The 20,452-nt window shown below is 47.0% G+C and overlaps 1 protein-coding gene across 7 annotated transcripts in view; it reads right to left on the bottom strand.

The window, feature by feature from the left end:
- Positions 1-20,057, bottom strand: part of LOC106737887 (C-type lectin domain family 2 member L) — a 97,367-nt gene extending 77,310 nt beyond the window's left edge. For 2 of the 7 annotated variants that reach the window (XR_009461915.1, XR_009461914.1), the window contains exons 1-6: positions 19,783-20,039; positions 18,234-18,323; positions 17,359-17,543; positions 12,577-12,677; positions 6,441-6,776; positions 740-1,430 (exon numbers count right to left, since the gene is read on the bottom strand). Coding sequence is in view for 3 of the 7 variants with exons in the window: in XM_019488529.2 (XP_019344074.1) it covers positions 6,635-6,776; positions 12,577-12,677; positions 17,359-17,543; positions 18,234-18,323; positions 19,783-20,008 (744 nt within the window). In the remaining 4 variants the exon portion in view is untranslated. Of the gene's footprint in view, positions 1-12; positions 1,431-5,126; positions 6,777-12,576; positions 12,678-17,358; positions 17,544-18,233; positions 18,324-19,782 lie in introns of those variants that run through there. The other 5 variants (XR_002090601.2, XR_002090602.2, XM_019488529.2 and 2 more) reach the window with 5 other exon arrangements.
- Between the last annotated feature and the right edge of the window lie 395 nt (positions 20,058-20,452).

The following is a 20,452-nucleotide window of genomic DNA, read 5'->3' as shown; positions in this document are numbered from 1 at the left end:
AGGAAACGGGGGGGGGGGGGGGGGGGGGTACGTCAAGGACCCGGTGACGGGGAGATATTGGTGGGTGATCGGTCCGCCAAGTTTCCTCAATCGTGCTACAGAGTTCTCCGTAGTTACTCTGCCGCGTGCTCAGAGGTCTCTGACTTGGGCGGAAGCTGCATGAACTTTTATATGTCCAGAGTGGCCAATAACGGACTGCTAGGTAGGAATAACTAATGAGGCGGAACGTGACCAAATTTGAAAGTAACTGCGGTTATTCAGGGCATTTCTATTGTGACAGGGGCACTCAACTCATTTGGTTATGACAGTTCTGTGAAAGTTCATATTAGTCCTGTGAAAGTTCTGGCGTCTTTGCCTTTATCAGCACTGTCTTCTTTCCTTTCCCCCTCCCCCACTTCCTCCATCTTCCCTTTTTTGTATTTAAATCACTCCTTCATATTTGAAAACCTGCTCTTTGCATGTCCTTTCATAGCATCCTACAAAGTGAGCTAGCGCTCAAAAAAGCTGTAGTTAGTCTATAAAGTACAACTCTGTCTTGCCCTTTACTTGACTTCAGACTAACATGACTAGCTACTCTCTTCTTTAGCATAGTTCTTTGTATTTGTGTTCCCTGAATTATCCAGAAACTAGCACATTATTGACACTGCATGGAGAAAACAAGATACTGTGCAGTACTTTTGCATGAGGTGAAGGCAGTTTCACTCACAAGACATAGGCTTTGAAAGGGTTTCTAACTTACTCTCAGGAGACTGTCCCCAGAGTCTGCATGGTACTGTTCCTTCTGGCTGCAGTCTGTCCTCTGCTGGATTATCAAGAAGCAGCTCTACCAATGTCTCTGTTACATGCTTTAGAGTTTGGAACACCTTCCAGAGTCTCTGAGGAAGGCTGATGAGGAGAAACTCAGGACCTTTCCACTGGTGCTCATGTGGAAAGCTGATGAAGCCATGAGTTTTGGAGAGGGTGAGGCAGAAGTTATGGATACCTGACTGTCCTCAGGAAAGGCACCTCTGCATAGTGAAATAAAGGTAAGGCTGTACGCTTACATAGGCATGCTTCTGCTAACTTCAGTCTCACTTGCATAGGAAAGAAGAGAAAGGAACGTACAGCAGCAATGGCTTCAGGCTGGGCCAGCAGCCTAATGACATGTTTTCTGAGGGCCTTGAAGGCCTTTAAGTCTGACTTTGCTGAAGAGTGCCCAACAGACATGATGACATGTGAGTTCCTAGCACACAACTTCTTATCTACTGAACACAGCTCCAAGTGTTGTGCAGTTGATCACAGGAAATATGCACGTGAATATTCTTCCCATGGTGCTTACCAACCAAAAATCAGGCTGATATATTTGTCTTCCTTGGCTCCAGGTGACTATCAGCGAGTCTTTGAAATCTGGTAAGAACGCATCCAGGACTGGAGGTCTTTGTGCCAGGGAGCTGCAAAATAAAATGTTCCAGGATGCTGAACAATTGAAAATGTGACTGTCTACATGAATTAGACAGTTTTTATCTCCTCAAAAATATCCCAAGTTCCAAGATCCTGCTGTTTTAAATACAAAATTATATTTAAAAGAGACTACTGGTCTCATTTCCTTACAGTTATGCTTTATTTTACCAACAGGACAAGCAAGGTTTGAAGATTCTCACTTCAGATGTGATGGTGATGCGCACTGTGGAAGGGCGCATTCTCTAACCCCCTCACTTGTATTTGTGAGCTGTTCACAACCGACAAAGCACCCAGCTGCTGTCAATAGGATTACTCCTTTGCCCTGCTCGCCAAGAGGAGTCAAGGGCCCTAGTTGCACAGCACTTTGCTCTTTGGGTACTTATACTGTAGTAACTTTAAAATACCTTCCTTTATAATCCACCTGTGCTTCCAACTCTTCACAGTACTCCCCTTTAACACTTGAACATTTCCAAAATATTTTTTTTTCCATGAGTGAAATTTTGAGAGAGTTTAAGAAAATTCCCTTAAGAGTGAGAAGGACTGACAAAACATGCACTGTTGATGGTTAAAAACAACTGTCAGTGTATCTGCTCTCCATGTGACACTAGAAGAGTCAATAAGTCTTACTGGCAGCATGTATTTCACTACAGTTGCAAAAATCCAGGTGTAAAATGCCAGGGTTATAAAGGCTTAGAGAATGCCATGCAATTGAGCAGTAGGAAATTTGACTGTCTCCTACAAATGCATTATTCTAAATGTAAGCAGGCAAGGTTCTTTGGGTAGGTGTGATATCTTTTATTAGACCAAGTGAGTAGTTGGAAAAAAGTTTTAGCAAGCTTTCTAGCACAATCACCCTTCTTCAGGCATAGGGAGTCTGCTGTTATGAGACTCCAAGGAATGAGAGAAGCTAAAATTGTGGCAGGATGCCAACTAGAATGTAAATAGGTAGAAATTAGGAAAACATTTATTCCAAATATTTATTCTAAATATGTATTTATTTATTTATATTTTATTTATATGTCTATTTATTCTAAATATTTATTCTATTTATTCAAAATATGCCACTATTATGTAAAGGACATGCAGCATTTTAAGAGTGCAATGTGTTTTGGAATCCACTTTAAATATAAGCAAAAACAGAAATTTCATAAAAAAACCCTTACAGTTAAGAGCTTTTTTCATATTCCAATTTTACACAGAACTTATCAGACGAGATAACAAAGCATTTTACTGATTAAGGCTACTGGATCATATAACACACAGCCATATGCTAGAGACACATTTGTTCTTTTTGGCAAATTATTAATTTATCAAAAAATGAAGTTTTCAGAAGACTGGACTTCTTTGAGAATCCAGGTCAAGTTTGGCAAATAGTTTCTATTGACAAAAATGTTGAAAAAGCCTGTTTCAACAGTTCATTTCAACATAATGCTTTCATTTAAAATTTGTCATTAAAAATAAAAAGGTTATATTAACTTGTTTCATTTTCAATCAAATGAATTTTTTCGCCTCTATCAAACCTAATGTTAACCTTTTGTTTAGTTTCACTGACATGAATAACATTTCAGGGCCACTTGAACAAACTCTTTTCAGTGTTGTTTGGTTTGTCTTGGGTTTCTTTTCATGGGTTCATGGGATTATGGGTGTTACAGAACTAAAACTTTCATTACTTTCAAAATACTGGTCCACACATACACAAGGAATGGATCAAGATATATTCTCTGTCTGTCAGAAAATCTTTCAGAGTAACTGAAAAAAAATTAATCCTCTAAAACGGGCATTTGTCTAAAGCTGTAATTTTCATCCTTTTTAGATGAAAACTTTAGATCTTTAAAACTTTTAGATCCCTCCAAAACTTAAAAAAAATGTAGCAGTGGTCAGTAAAAAATTGTTATATCATGTATATTTTAATATTATAAAAGCCTATGTCTGTCTGTCTGTCTGTCTGTAACACTTTATTTGTGTTCTGATTGGCTGACAGAAACAGCCAATCAAAGTACTCCAAAAGTGGGGGAGCGCCACTATGATTCCAAAGCCACGTCGAGGACCAGACAGAGGGTGGGGGAACCGAGGCCAGCGGCAGCATGGGGCAAGAGGCAGAACAGTGGCAGCATGGGGGATTAGGTGGCGGCACTCCATCCCAGCTCCCTCTCCCCATCATTCTTGATGAGCAATTGGCTAGTAAGCACTATATTTACTGCACTGCCACTGCTGCCATGGCCACATGGAACTGTGCTACATGCCTCCTAAAAAGCTAGATCAGTAAGCGGATGTGGAAGGAGTGTGTGCTCTTTCCTCCGCTTTACCCAGTCCAACCCTGCAGTCTCCCCCATATTAGATATGCAACAGATACTGTCCCTGCCACAGGATTACCTGGCCAGTTTTACACCCTGGGTGGTGGCAATGCATGGTGCAGGGGCAGAAGCCAGAGGTTTGCTGCTGCAGGTTAGGATGTCACTTTTTTTTGCTATCATATGCTGTGGCCAAAAAAGCATTGATTTTCCCCAGCAACAGGGAAGTGACATCGCCCCCCTGCAGCAGCCAGCCTATGGCCACTGCTCCTCTACCATGCTCCACTGCTACCATGCTCCACTGCTGCTGCTCTGCCCTTTGCATTTCCAGAGACAAATCCAGAGCCAATGAAGAGGAGTGGGAAGGGGAAGGGAGGCAGGGGGAGACAGGGGAGGGTGAAGCTCACCCCAACTCCATTATGGCGCTCCCTGTCTTTAGGCAGTGTCCACTCATCCATCATTGTGTTACTGGTCCTTGTCTTGGAACAGGAAGCTACTACACTGTCAACACTATACATAGGGTGGACATAACTAATAGCAGATAAATAGGAGTGCAAACCTGAGTTAGCCCTGAAAATCTGTCTCTGGGAATTTGCTTTGTTGTGCATCACAGAGCTAGAGCTGAGCTTTCCCAGTTCTCACAAGTTGGCTTGGGACAGTTCCTTTCCCTGTACAGCGACTGGACCACACTAGCACATTTTGAGCAGTCATTGTCCCATACACTGTGCTTGACTACAGCATTCTCTGCTTGTGCCTGATTTTTGAAAGATAACTCAGCAAAGCAATGAATAGGTTCTTGTCTTGAAAGAGCACCCTGAGGTTGCTTCCTCTGCCAGCTGCAGGCCTCATGTCACTCAGGGATACACCTTTCAGGACACACCTTTGGACAGTTTCCCCCACATGGGATCCTGAAACACCAAAGGAAAGGTATCATCTAGATGTCCTGGAACCAAGCATTATGGTACCAAGTTATGCAGTTTCAGGAACTGCCCAACTCCCATTCTTCAGTCCAGGTTGAAAGAGGGTTGCACGGCAACAGCAGCCAGCGACCTGAGCCCCATAGCACTCATATGTAACAAAAGCACAGTCTTCATCTCAAAGAGGTTATTAACTCAGCCAGGGAAAGGAAGGGAGTGGGGAGTGGGTGGTGGAATGAGAACAGGAAAGGAAACACAAGGAAGCAATGAGGGCAGTATGATCAGCTGGAAGCAGTCACTAGAGCACACCAGTCACTGATCATGGTGAAGTTCTTGCTTCATGGCTCACAGACCTCTCCCTTTCCACTCTGAACACAGCTGAAAGGTCACTGTTTTGTAGGAAGATTTTCTTACCTCTCTAAAAATAATGTATCTAAATGTATTAAAAGCACGCTGCATTTATAAGGTACAATGATACTGAAGCATAAGTTTTGTATTAAAGCAGCACCAATCGAATTTTCCCATTAGTGAAATATCTGAAAACAGAAATGAGTTCCATAATTTGCTCTTTGTGGACCCACAAGTCTGTCTCTTCCTGTACATTTCACTGACTTGTTCAACTTGTCCCACAGGTTCCGCTTATCTTTAGGATACACCAAGAAGATAGTGGCAAGCGGTGCTTCCCAGGGACAGCTCCACAGGCACTCATGCCATGCCCCAATGAGGTCCACTGTCTCCAGTGAGAAAGGGGTTTATGTCTCCAGCACACACTTCTTCAGCAGTCCTCAGCTCATGCCTGTGCTCTGCTGAGCATCATCTGGTCCACTGGGAGAGCCGTGGAGGAAGGTGCTCAGCTTTGACCAAACCATGAGGAAAGCGTGAATGCTACATAAGGGTTGGTATCAGAATACAGGGCAAAGCAGGTACAGGAAAAACTGACCATTTCAGGGGAAACACTACTCACATGAAAACCCACAGCTGGAGGCAGCAGAAAAGGCCTCGAGAGCACGTCACCAGCCTTGGGAGGGGCAATTCTTACCATTAATTGTTTTGTCTCTCTTTCCTACCTTTCTAGAGGCAAGAGAGATATTACTGACAGTCCAATGCATTTCACTTCCATCTGGAAACAACTTGTCTCACAAGTCCTAGTGAAGTTTTTGTTTCTGACTCTTTCTCCAGATGATATTTGTTATTGTGTATTTAGTGGAAAGGAAACCCAGACACAGTGTATTGAAAGGGATCTAGTAGTGTTAGTAAGCAGCTAATTAGACATTGCTAATGACAAACAAAATGGCTAATTCAATTTCCAGTACTTGGAGATGCATATGAAGACGTATCCCATAAAACTTCATAGTGGTGATGTTCCATGCCTCTTTCCAAACCAGATAGTGTTAAATAAGGAATCCTACATTAGTAGTGCAAGTTGTACTGAAATCAGAAAGAAAAGGTGCAAAGGTTTCAGTTATTGAGAGAAAGAGAGGATTAGAGAGGAAACACTAGAATAACTAGATAAGAACATCTTATAGAACCACAGAAGTGGAAGGTGCCTCAAAAATCTCCCACCAGCCCAACCTCCTCCACAAATGCAGGATGTCTGACAAACATTTACACTGACACACATGGCGTAGCTAAATGGAGCTGATGATAACACTTGCCAAATGTGTGGGATCACAAGAAAGGAGGGGAAGAGAAGAGCTGCCCAGGGTGCTCCAAAAGGGGTGAGTAGGAGAGAACTTGATTAAAATAAGAACAAAGGATATAGGCTGATTGCACCAAGTGCCTGGCAACTAACCTGAATTACTCCAGAAGAGTCTCCCCAGTAAACATGAAGAAGCAACAGGGGTTTCCTTCAAAGATCGGCAGTACCCACTTAGAACACAGGAGGTACAGGCTGGCAGTGAAAAAGGGAATGGGCATGAGCCAGGGAAACAGGAAAAGACAAGGAGTAGGTCCCCAACACTGTCAGTTGCTGCAGTTGCCGGCTGGTCATGAAGTTATGTATGAAAGGCCAGGTGGTCCCATGTTATGGGTCTTTTTACAGACCCAGTTCCTGGTTAAAGAACATCCAGAGAACGAGATTTCTTCAGATTCAATGTAGGCACATTCTCCTGAACCTTTCACTTGCCACCTGCAGGAAAGAAGGGAAAGGATTATTACCTTGAAATCCAAAATCGAATAGTTCTATCAGATGAGGAGGCACTTGTCTGGTAACAGCCCCTCTTGTCTACTCTTTTTGTATGATCCTCCTCACTTATTGCAGCAAGATTTTTGTAAAGAGGAAGATGGGGACTCAACCCTTATACACCAGCTTTCCTAGTTAAAGTGAGAACCAATAAAGGACTGAGATGCCTGTTACGTCTCAGCTGTGTGTTCTTGGGCAACCCTGACACAGGACACAGCCTGTCTGACTCGCAAAGGACTCACCCCCCCTCCCCTCCTCTACATAAAGGAAACTGATCAAGATGCAGTGAGAGACACACCTAAAACCCTCCAGATAAGGGTGACGAGAGTGAAACAACTGCCCTAGGTTTCATTTGCATCCGAGATGGAACCAGATGACCATTCATTTACATGAGAGATGGAGAGCAGAAAGCCTGAAGCAGAGACTGCAGTGAATTCTGGGATCAGAGAAGCAGGGGAGCACTGCATGATGGGGAATCTGTGCTCCAAATGCTAATCAACCCATGTTCACACACACCCAGCTCAGCATTTATCAGACCAGTTCTAATCTGGATTCACAAAGGACTCCCCCCCCCTCCCCCCCCCCCCCCACACACACACACCCCCCTCTAAGTTTAATAGGCATCTCAGGCCATACGTTCCCCGGTCCCACTATGGGAGGCCTATTTAAACTTGATTGACTACAACTCGGTTGCCGTGTTAGGGAATGCTGAGGCAAGAGACCGAGTCAGAGGGGGTATGGACAACATTTGAACAATGGTTAAGGGTTCATCACAGCGTCCAGCCCGTTGGAACCCTTACCACAGGTGTTGTCATGCTTTTCCCAGGATGACTGGTGGAAGTCTTCCTGCCCAAAGGTTATGAACACTCCAATAATTGCCTTAAGTCTGTTAAAAGACTATAGTAAGATCTGGAAAAGTCATGCTAAGCTGAGGCTTGTTCACAACAAGTAAAAATCCAAAATCCTGATGCTACAAGCTATCTCTTATTTCTGAAGAAGCCATGAGATATCCCATCAGTATATCTGCTATCCACAGGAATTTCAAGCTGGCTCCCAAGTATCTGGTTACTCCCTAACCTTATGTGTTTCCTGATTATTAATCAGTTTGTTGAGATGTTCCAAACCAGATAACCCCTTGTCAAGAGAAAAGACAATGATTTACACTATTGAGAATGCTTCGAAGCAGCTGAACTGAAGGTATAAAGATCTGTAAAAAAGCAGCAGTGTGTGTGCTTCAAGAAGAAAAATAGTGTGCTAACATCATCCCCTGTTGTTCTTGGAACACTGGAAGAACAGATCGTCTGCCTTCAAGGATTGTGCTACGGACTTTGCCTGTCAGCTTTGCAGCCTGAGTACCTTGGACTGGTGAGATCCCAGCGCTCTCTCTCTTTTCTCTCTAGGCATAAATTTCTGAACCTGAACTGTATTAGTTAAGCTTGAGCTAAGTTTCCCCAAATACTTAGTGAAACCAGGGTAGTATTGTCATTGTTTGTGTTTGTTTTTCCTTTGCATGTCTATTACTACTAGTACTATTATATATTTCATATGCTTAGCAATAAATAACTTTTATAGTCAAAATGGTAGTAACTGGGTATATTTTTCCTTCTCTACTTCTCCTTCCCCATGTATTCTGCAGCAACGCTTCTTTTACCTAAGCTAAAGATCCCTGTGAAGCCCAAAAATACTGTGGGGTCTGCTCATCAAGAGGCCAAAGATTGGGACGTGCTGAGTTTGAAACACATACGGGGATCAGCTTGTACGCGCTGATTGACCCAGTTTGACTCAGACGTGCCCTTATGAACTGAACGCTGGCCCATGAGGGTGTCAGCTGGACACTCAGCCGGATTCAGAGGGATTCTGTTCACCTGAGTGCTTGTGTCTGACTGCAGTTTATTGTTGCTCTGATGAACTGATTCTTGGCACATGAGGGTGTCAGCCTGTCCATGCTGATCAACCCAGCCGGGTCAGGCATGTCACATTAATCTGTGTGTGTTTGTGTGTATGACTGATGTGGTGACTGCAGGAACCCAGCCCCACTGAAACTGAGCGCTGCAAGATAGCTCCATTGGGGGTGAGGACTTGCAGAAGGGAGATATATAGCTCCATATAGAAACACAAGCAGCACATTGACAGAATTACCAAGACCCTAGAAACATATCCCTAATAAATGAGCACACCCCAAAGTAATGGGCAAATCTGGTAACATTCCTCAAATTAAGCCTTGCAAAGCTGGATTTGCAAAGGCAGCTGGAGAAGGTCCCAGCTTCCTAGGCTTTGTCCCCAGGTCCTGACTCAGTGCCTATAGTTAAGCATCTCAAGAGAGTCAGCATGCTGAGCTGGAAGGTTCCTATGGCAGCCAGAAGGAAGCAGGAATCAAGGAAAACCTGCCTCCTCCAGTGGTGGCTAGAGATGCCTCTGTCCATGCAGGACCCAAAGCATGAAGATTTCTCCTAAAAAAGAGTGGGCTTCCTTTGAAAAGTGAAGCAGAGATCACTCCTTTCTCCTAGAACACAGGTGCAGGTGTGTGCATGTGTGGGTGAGAGAGTTCCCCCATGGTTTTCATAGGATTCTAGTGATTAGGGCACTCCCCCATGAAGGTAAGGGGTGAAGCCTCTATTTTAGGGCTCCCTAAACCTCTAAATACTGTAATTTGTATGGGAAGAGGGCACAGGACACATGTGTTTGGATAGGCCCTGCACAAGTACTCTTTTCCTCAGCATCTGCTTTGTGCCACTGTGAGATATAGGACAGTGGGCCAGATGGACCTGTGCACTGACACAGCCTCGCAGCTCTTTTGTTCTTACGAAGAGCCCAGTTTAATTTCTTTTTAAAGACATTTTCTTTGGATAAAAGACGCACATACACTCCTACTCCTTGGGGTTTGTACTTCAGTGTATTTTATAATGGGAGCAAATAATCATATGCTGAAAGGCTCCAATGGCTGCCACTGTACTATCCTGTATCTGAGGGCAATGACAGACCTTTTTTACAATCGCTGGATATACTGAGCCTTCTCTCAAAGGCTCAGCAAGAGCAGATAAAAGCAGCCCTTGATGGATTAACGGTTACAGACATCAGTGACAACTGGCCAAAGTTGGCCAGAGCTCACCTAATTTTTCCTGTAGTTCAGATTGGCAGGGTATGGCAGAGCACTTTAGATGCCTGCCACTTGAAGGGCTGAGAGCAGCCAGCAGGTGCAGGTCAGCCCTGATGAGGCGGGCACAGGACCGCAGGAAGGCCATGTGATTGGAGGAGAGGGCTGAGTGGACTCCAGTTTAGCTCAGGCCCTCAAGGTTCAGGCAGCAGTCTGCTGCTGGCAGCTGGAAAATTGCAACCTGGTTGAGTGGCTGCTCAAGAACACCTTGGAGGTAAGTACAGGTGCTGTGGGGATGGCAGGAGGCTCCTGGTCCTGGGTATGACTTGAAACTACACCCTGCTGAGAAAGGATGGTCTGGTGGGAGTGCCAATGGTGGGGCAGTTCACCAGAAATGCCAGACCCATTGCCTCCCCAGTGAAAGGCAGGTAGGGCCACCTTATAACCCCAGCTCCCACTACCCAATAGGTAACTTTAGATTAGGGACAGGCTGTGGGGCCAGGCAAGTCTGTGGACACCTGAGCCCTTGAGGTATAAGACCTTGAGCCCCTGTCAGAGGACAGAAGTGTATATGGAGGCCTGCACAGAGTAGGGTACACAGTGGTGCCTGGAGGACTGTATGTTGGGGTGTAGAGTCGGGTCTGCACAGGTAGGCCTGAAGGGCTGCACTGGGGGTGTGTAGAGTAGGGCTGCCTGGGCAATCTTAAGGGCTGCACATGGGCCAACACCCACAACAGTGAAAAACTTGGATAGGTTGCCTGGCTAGGGATGGTGTTCAGCCCAGTGTGAGGCATAAGGCCAGTGCCACATAGAGTAGGGATGCTTGAATGACCTGAAGGGCTGCTTGTGGACTAGCTGAAGTAAGAGTAGATAAGACTGATGGCCCAAGGGGGCTGCTTATAGAGCAAGGCATGATGAGGGAGGCCCATTGTAAGTGGACGTAATGAAAGAGGCCCTGTGAAAAGAGGCGGGATGTGTGAGGCCCGGAGAAGGGCAGAGTGCGAGAGGTCCAGCAAGGGGCAGAATTTGGCTCAGCCTCTGGCTGGAGTTATGAACAACTTATGATGCCATCTGCAAGGCATGGGACACCCTGAAGGGGAACAGAACGGAGTCAATCGCCATTATGTGTAAGCGAGCAAATCACGTATCCAGCTTAAGCTATGAGGAAGTCAAACGGCATGACCCCAAACTGCTAGGCTAAGCACAAACTGGAACAATCTTATTCTAGTTTTGTAAAAATAGAATACTAGTATAGGAAGAGTGTGGCTATTAATGATTGGTGTATCTGTTACTATGATGTCATACTTCCTATTTAATCAAGTTGCATGCCAAGTAGAACAACAGACAGTTTCCTCTCGGGGCAGTTGTCTGTTCAGAATGTATTCTTTAATAAATCAAGTCTTTAAACTTATGTTATCATTCGTCTGAGCCTCCACCTAACGAACCCGGGGACTAGTTTTCCCCTACAACCCCAATCATGTAGCTACTGCTGTAGGGAGCATGGCATTGGGAACAGGTCACTGACCCTGCCTCCCCCAGCATGTTTGGAGCTCAAGGATCACAGTCCCAGGCTCCACACACACACCAGAAGCTTTAAACTCACATGGAGATGCTCTGCAAGGAATTCCTGGGGCACTGGTTTAAAGGTGCAGAGCAGGAAGAAGTCTATGGGCTTCCCCTGCCCGGCACTTGCACATGCACAGACCCTGCGAGCCTCAGAACCTTGGCCTTTTAAATCAACATGTAGGCCATTCAGCTGGGCTGCAGGAACCGGAATTTAAAGCCCAAGGTGTAGAGATCTAGGCTGGGAAGAACCTCTTCCCTGTTTCAGGTTCCCATGCCCCAGGTTTTTAAAGGCCCAGGATTGCCCCATGCTGAGCCATATATCCATGCAGGGCAGCCCCATATCAGACAGACGTATGTCCCATGTTCAATTTAAGATGCATTTCAAACCAACTACAAAGAGGTTCCACGTATAATGTGAACCATCTTTGTATCTCTTTTTGTCCTATGAATGGTTTGCCCTGTAAATTGGGGTGAAAATGTAGCATGTTACAATTTATGATGTGGATAACATGTTAATCCTGCCATAATTTTAATGTCTTCCAGGTCCCAATGGGAACCAGACTAGAAGAAGGTGTCTTCTCACACTGTCTCAGGCTCCTCTGGGTCCCCTCCAGCCTGCCACTCTCTCCACCTCGCCAGAAATAGCTGACCTCTGCTTTGCTAAAGCAAAAGAACTCTCCTCTGTGTCCCTTTACAATTTGCCTATTGCCTTTACGCTACCCTTCTCTCCTCCCAGTTCTTCTGACTCTGGGCTCTCTTCAACTAATACTACTTTTCCCACCACTCTTTCTACAGTTTGTTTACCACTGCCTCACCCTCCCCTCCTCCTGTCCACCCAGTGGTCTTTGTTCTGGGTGTTCTCTCTTCTTCCCTGGTCTCAATTCTTCCTGTGACTTTATCCATGCTAAATGATGGAGTCCCTAATCCATCTTCTACCACAGTCCCTCATCCTCTGTTCAGTCTCAAACCCTCAGCTTTATAACAGATGCTCCTTTCTGTACTTTAGCTTTCCCTTCCAATCACTGCCAGTCTCAGGAATCCTTCCCTTGTTTTATGACTCGGGTGGAAGTGTTGGGATCAACTTACAGATTCTTATTCATTGCAGTTCCATTTACCCAAAAGAAGTCTTCTCCTTTCTTGTGAAGTCCAATCCAGGGATCTTGCTTTGTTATTTTTGTTATAAACTGCTGTAGGAAAAACACAGGTAGGAATCTCCTGGTTAAACGTTCCCAGTGCTTTTCCACTTTCCAACCTGTAAAATCTTTATTCCTGACTACAAAATGAAAGAAGGATCCTTCCTTTCTCCCAGAAGAATCAGTGCAAGAGAGGAGGACTTGAGGGTAATGTACCAGCCAATCGGCTCAAGAACCCTTTAGTTCATGGGTATTGATCCTGTATTGTGCTCAAGACTCAGCCTGCTTGGAAGACTCTGCTCAAAAGATTCCAGGGACTGTTGGGAAGCATTTAAGCAGAGCCATGGAGGAGCTCAGCTGTCCAAGATGGACAAAGTCTACAATAAGAATCCTGAGATACAGACCATTATTACTGATTTAGATCAGGGGTACCAAAGACATGAGCCGTAGGCCACATACAGCCTACGGAGCCCTATGATGCAATGTGAGGTGCTGCCTGTGAGTCTCAGACCGCTCCCATGCACCCCATACAGTGTGCAGGGCTGCTCCAGGCCATCTTCTGCATGTAGTGTGTGGGGCCAGTTTTGTTTACATGCTGTACCCAGACTGGCCCTGTATGCTGGATCCAGGGCCAGCCCCAATATGACCCACAGACAGCCTTTTGTGCAAGAGCCAGGCAAAGAGCAGTGTAAGCACCACATGCAGCATACACCCTACACTGGCCCCACATCACATGCAGTGCCCAGGCTGAGGCTGGTGCATGCTGTATGTGGAATACAGGAATAGAGCCAGCAGACATGTGGCATGAAGAACGTGGGGCTAGTTTGGCCCTTGGACCAGCCCTGTGCCCCTCATCCAGCCTATGCAGATGGATGAATTTAAAGTCCCTCATTTAAACAGAACCATAAAAACAGAACTTTACAAAACCTAGGACAAATTATATTCCCTGTTCATCAGAGCTGAAAGAAAGACAGTAACAAAACAGTTCAGGTAGCAGAGGATAGAGAAGTTATGGGTACAGAGATAACAGCAGGCAGGGTTCCTGCAGGAAGGCAGAAATGGAGCCCCGAACAGTCAAGAATCAGGAGACAGCTCCAGATACTGGAAGCAACAAAAGAGAACAGGCCACATGAAGTGTGGGAGGAGACAAAGTGAGTCATGAGGCAGGAAGTTTGGGAGGAGCCTGGGAATCTAAAGGGGAAGTAGGAGGAGGAAATGAGAAAGGTGACAGAGTCAGGAATTAAATTGCAGAGAATCCTGAAAACGAGAACTATAAGCCTTATGCTAAGATCCTCTTAACTGAGGGACGAGCATGAAATCATACACTATCACAAGAAGGCACTACACAGATAGCTTCTGGGCAGACACAGCTGGGGCAAGGTGAAAAATGTTTGCAGCACAGCCCCCAACACGCTCAAATTCAGCTCCAAAAATGGCTCCAATTTATGTCAGATCCACCCAGGCTGCCTATACCACGCATTGCAGCCAGGGCTGCCCACAATCTTTGTCACAGTGTTTTCCATGGGGATTCCCATCTGCTGGGGTTTAATAGATTCATAGACATTAGGGCTGGAAGGGACCTTGGAAGAACTTCGAGTCCAGCCCCCTGGCCCAGGGGCAGGAAGTCAGCAGGGGTCATAGGATCCCAGCATGATAAACATCCAAATGTATCTTGAAGGTGCTCAAAGTAGGTGCCTGAACCAACTCCAGCAGTCTATTCCAAACCTTGGGGGCTTGGACAGTAAAGAAGTTCTTACTTATGTCCAGCCTGAAACGTTCACGGAGGAGTTTGTGACCGTTCGATCTTGTCCTCCCTTGGGGCACTGTGGTGAACAGACGTTCCCCCAGATCCTGGTGAACACCCCGATAAACTCATAGGCAGCCACCAGATTACCCCTGAGCCTGTGCTTTTCCAGGCTGAAGAGTCCCATAGCTCTCAGCCTGTCATCATAAGGTCTGTTTTCCTGACCTCTGATCATGCACGTGGCACTCCTCTGGATGCTCTCAAGCTTCTCCACATCCTTTTGGAATTGTGGATCCCAAAAGTGGATGCAGTACTCCAGCTGTGGCCTCACCAAGGCCGAGTACAATGGGAGAATGACGTCCTGGGATTTGCTTGAGAAGCATCTATGGATGCAAGCCAGTGTTTTGCTTGCTTTACTAGCCACAGCATCACATTGAAGGCTCATGTTCATCTTGCGGTCAATCATGACCCCCAAGTCCCTTTCATCCGTAGTGCTAGCCAGTGAAGCACTGCCAAGCCTATAAACATGCTGCGGGTTTTTCTTCCTAAGGTGGAGAACCTTGCATTTTTCAGTGTTAAACACCATGAGGTCCTCATCTGCCCATTTCCTAAGCTTGTCAAGGTCAGCCTGTATCACCCTCCGGTTTTAGGTGTGGATGCTTTTCCAAAGTTTGGTGTCATCAGCAAACTTGGCCAGTCCGCTTCTGACACTAATGTCCACATCATTAATTAAGATGTTGAATAATATAGGCCCAAGGACAGAGCCTTGAGGGAGCCCACTGGTTGCAGCGCACCACAACAATTGACTTCCATCACCCACCACCCTCTGGGTCTGACTGCGGAACCAGTTCCCCAGCCAGTGGACCGTGGTGAAGCTGAGGCTGAAAGTTGGCCAGTTTTGCTAAAAGGTGATCATGGGATACCAGATCGAAGGCTTTTCTGAAGTCAAGATATATGACATCAATCTCTTCCCCCTTGTTCAAGTGATAGGTCACCTGGTTGTAAAAGGAAATAAGATTGGTCAAGCAAGACCTACCCGTGACAAACCCATGCTGGCTGTCCCTCAGGATTTTGCCATCAGCCAGTCTGTTGAGAATGGTCTCTTTGATAATCTTTTCTAGTATCTTCCCCGGGATAGAGGTTAGGCTGATGGGCCTGTAGTTTTCCAAATCCACTTTCCTCCCTTTTTTGAAGATAGGCACCATACTGGCTTTCTTGCAATCATCGGGCACTTCACCGGAGCACCAAGAATTCTCGAAGATCCGTGCCAGGGGCTGGGCTATGATGCTCACCAGCTCCTTGAGTATCCTGGGGTGTAAGCTGTCGGGGCCAGCTGACTTGAAGGTATCCAGCCTCTCAAGGTCTTCCTTCACAAGGTCAGTATTGATGGAGGGTAAGGAATCTCCTTCACCCAGGCCTTCCTATCCCATAATGGGCAGGGGCATCCCATGGGACTGGTGAAAGACCGAAGCAAAATACCCATTTAGCAAGTTGGCTTTTTCCTGGACGTTGGTTGTCAACTGTCTCGTCTGGTTTAGCAAGGGTCCAATGTTGCCCTTGCTTTCCCTCTGGCTCCTCACGTATCTAAAAAAAGACTTATTATTGTCCTTGATACTTGTAGCCAGTTGGAGTTCAGTCGCAGCCTTGGCTTTTCTGGTTCACTCTCTGCAGGTTCAGACCAGTGCAGAATATTCCTCCTTGGAGGTGGATCCCATCCTCCATCCTTTGTAGGCCTTTCTTTTCAGACTCAGGAGGTCCACTAGTTCCTTTTTGAGCCAAGGGGGCCACTGTGCTCTTTTGCTGCCTTTCCTCCGAGATGGAATAGACTTTGCTTGTGCATCCAGGATCGCTCCCTTGAGGAGCGACCACTCTTCCTAAACTACCCTCCCCTTTGGGTCGTGGTCCCTTAGGGTCTCACCACCAACCTTCCTAAGCTTGTCAAAGCCAGCTTTCCTGACTTGCCATCTTTACGGTGGATGGTGAAGGTGATCAGCCCGTGGTCACTGTCACCCAGGTTCCCTTTGATCGTTAGGTCACTGATAAGGTCGTCCCCCATTGACAGTTTGTGATGAGGCTGGTACAGCACTGCCTGCAGCTAGAAAAATTCTCTCCTGACTGGCCATGGGGATCTTCTGTACCTTGCCCACTGATGCAATTATACCAGGGAGGAGAGAGAAGTCTTCCTTATGGCCCAGAGCAGGGTGGGTTTTCTTCTAACATCCCTGCACTGGAACAGAACATTTGAGACATGGCGAATCTCTCCAGCAGTGATCCTCAATCTTTTTTGTACCAGGACCCATTTGTAAACATCAACGGCCAGTCCCAACCCCATGCCCCTCACTCCTGACTTGTTGCCCACAGAGTGTGGGGCAGGGGACAGGTATGTGGCACGTGGGGGCCCCAAGCATCCCCTCACAGGCTGGAAATCTGCCAGCCTGCTAGGGAAAGTTCACCGTTTCCCATATTTTTCTTCTGTAAAGGAGGTCATCCATTTTTAAAGTTTGTTTGTGACCTGGTCATATATTCTTGTGACCCACTACTGGATCATGACATACAGGTTGAGAAACACTGCTCTAGAGAAAACAAAAATGGTTTCCTCACTCCCAAGTCAGCGTTAATAGAAGTATCCATGCAGCTGGGTGTGTCCTGCCAGCTCCAAGGAATGTCTGTCTGGTAGGCATGATTAGCCTGATAAACTGAAATTTTATTTTTCCCCACTTCCCTAGACAGTGGTCTCAGGCGCTGCCCTTCAGACATAATAAATGGAAACATTAACTCAAGTAATCCATAGGGCTTCTTCTCACACGGTGACTCACGGTGAGGCTGACAACTGTCACACTAAGTGAAATCAAGTGCCTGTATTTCTCTGCACTGGGACTTGTCCTGGTTGTAAAGGAATTTAATTGAAAGGAAGGATGGAGAGAGGTGATGTTCCACACGTCCCCAGAGGCAGGAGAGAATGAAACCAGTGGGATTATTTTATTCTCTTACCAGTTCCTGTTGGTTTTTAGGCACAAAGAGGGAGGCTTTCCTGGAGGAACAATCTCTCTGACTGGAGTTCCAGTTGTTTTCTTGCTCCGACAGGTAGTAACATTCATTTTGGTAACACAGCCAGTCAGCAGGGCAGGGATTCACAGCAGGTGAGACAGAAGAGTTCTTGCCTGATGATTTAACTCCTGCCAAAAAATACCGCAACACTTGTCACATTTCTCCCCACTCCATGTGTCCCGGAGCTGCCTAGCGCAGCCGTGAATGTTTCCCCATTGAAGAGAACAGTTCAGTGGAATTGCACAGCCCTAGAACAATGCAGAACACTGGGCTCAGATCTGCATTGTCTCACTGGTACATTACCTAGATGATGCTAGGTGCTGTGCAGACATGGAAAACAGTTCTGATCTTCTAAAAGGATCATGAATTTAGCAGCTGCCAAGCTCCTGGCAATTTCAATGCCATTGCAACACTTTTTTGGTGTCCCCATCTGTTTCTGTGGCCACTAAAGCACAAGACACTTAATTTTTTTGAAAAGTTAAGGCTAGAATCTTAGTGATTGCAAAGAAGAACCTTCCCTGCACAAACTGATAGACTCTTGCCTTGAATTTCAAAACAGGCACAAATACTAACTTTCCTTTCCAAAGTCATAAGTAAGCTAGGAGTAAATGTTGCCCTTATATTTCTGTTGTCATGGGTTTCACCTCTCCAATCCTCAACCTCTGTTATAAGGAACATATCCCAAGGGCCACCTTGAAATAAGGGGAAATTTGCAAAAGTTTATTGTGTGTTTGTGCCTAGATGCATCTGATAATCTGGAAACCAGTCAGTCTCAAGCACTAAGCAATATTTTCTTTGAAGATCATTCAAACACTTACCAAAGCAAATACTCAGGATGACTGCTCCAATACTAATACAAGCAAGAAGAATTGCAGTGCGCTTCCATGACCAGATATCTGAGTAGAGACCTGGAAAGGAGATGTGTCACTACAAGTCTCAAGGTGTTAACTATCCAGACATTTTGGCTCAGCGATGGTTGGCATTTCTGAACTGTTCCAAACCCCAGGTGCTCATGGAAGGAAGGACAGACACAAGCCTGGGGATGAGGGGAGGGTAGCAGTTACCTGTCAACAGAAAGCGACTGGTGGTAGAAGAAGTAAGGAGTAAGCAGTTATCTATTACAGGCTGCTATGGGGAAATCGTAATCACAGATTTGAACTTTCAGGGTAAAAGATGCAAGTCCCTGAGGGGGAGAAAAGGAGGGGAGACAGGATGAGCTGGGACAGAGAAGGCAGGAAGAGAAAACTAAGAGACAGCTGATGGGTAAGAGGATGGAGGGGGCAGGGTATTATAAGAGGACCCAGGGCTGTCTGTGCTCCCCACTCCCAGAACTCCTTGCCCAGGACTTCTCCTGCTGGGGCTACCGCCCCTGTCTATAAAGATGCTCTCTCGACTTAGAGCCCCTCTGTCTGCCTGGGCCTCAGGCACACTGAGCAGCGCTTTTTGCCAGGGAGGATCTGACTCTTGTCACAAAAGCTGAACATTTTCCTCTATTTTTTTTCTGCTCCAAGCACCATGGAAGGTGCTTTGCCTGGGCATGGTTTTTGCTGGGCAGACTCCACAGCTAGCACTGTCAGGCGTATGATAATTATCATATTTGTATGATGATTTCAACCCTTGCATGATGTAAAATAGATAATACTAGAAGTATTCAAAATAGATGGTAACTTTTGAGGCAGTTAATTGATGTAGCATATTTTTTTATATTGCATGTTCTAGGTCAAGCCAGCCAAATCAGTTCCAAATCCTATTGATGGAGCAGAACTCAATTGTTCCAAAAACCACATACAGTGCTAACAACCGGCGAGCATCCTCCGTCTCAGGCTCTCACCCTGGGGCTTCGGACACTCCCAAATCCCTTGGCGGCCTCCTACATGCAGGCCCCAGCCTGGAGGTCCTGGGATTCGGATGCTCCCACTTGATCTGATCCAAAAACAATATGCAACACCTGAGACACTGAAGCAGCCTCAACTGCCTTTTGGGTTTGATGTCAGCGCTTTCTCATGCCGGCTGGTGCAACATAAAGAAACACTTCAAGTTGGGTGACCCAGTTCTCTCTCACTCACGTGTGGCCTAATTACAGAGAGCAATAGAAAGTAAAGAGGAGACGTTTGCATCCTCTGAGTGGAGGACAATTTGCAGAAACTGCAACCATTTGGGGGTTCCAGTTGGATCATTTCATATTTTAAGACGTGGCAAGGCTGGAGGCACCAGGGCCCGCGCTCGGAGCGGGGAGTCGCCTCGCTGGCGCCGGAGGCAGCCGGGCCCCGCGGGAGGGAAAGCGGAGCGGCAGCGGGACGAGGAAGGCCCGAGGCAGCGGGGAGCGATGCGGCCGGCCCGCCCGCAGCCCCCAGCCCAGCCCGGTACCTGCAGTGGTGCCGCCTGGCTCGGCCGCGGGGCGACGAGCCGCCTCCTGCTCCCCGAGCTGCACCAGTGGCGCTCCCTGCTCCGCGCCCCCCGGCTCCGCTCGGCTCCCGACCTGCTCGGGCTGCGACATCGCCTGCGCCGGCCCCTGCCAGCCCTGACACAGGCGGGCGGGGCCGGCGGTCCGGTCCGCCTCGGGGGAACAGGGGCCGGGCCAGCTGGCTTCCATCCGGAGAGCCGCCGCGGCCCGATCGAGCCATTCCCGCCGGGGCTCGCCGCTGAGCTGGGCCAGAGCCAGAGACCGGGAGCATCTGGGAAGGGGCCGAGGGAAGCAGGGGGTGCAGAGAGCAGCGGGGCTCAACCTTTTTTGCACCAGGACCCATTTGGGTGACCAGTCTCAACCCTGTGCCCCCTCCCCCCGACCCGCTGCCTACTGCCCCCAAGCCCTAGCTCCTGCGTGTGTGGGGATGGCACTAGCACCCACGGAGCACGAAGCTGCAACTTACCTGACTCGCTGTGTGAAATACGCTGTGCTCCCCAGCCCATACACTGGCATCCCGGGCAGCAGGAACAGACCTTGACATGGCACTGCCTCTGTCCTCCAGCTCCGTCTTCTGTGCCTGGGACTATTTCAAAAATCTGTCCATATACAAGTCCATGGGGCCAGATGGGA

The sequence above is a fragment of the Alligator mississippiensis genome, chromosome 4 (genome assembly GCF_030867095.1).
Source record: "Alligator mississippiensis isolate rAllMis1 chromosome 4, rAllMis1, whole genome shotgun sequence".
Classification (NCBI taxonomy): Eukaryota; Metazoa; Chordata; order Crocodylia; family Alligatoridae; genus Alligator; species Alligator mississippiensis.
The sequence above is the reverse complement of the archived record's forward strand: the minus strand, read 5'-3'. Positions and strand labels throughout refer to the sequence as shown.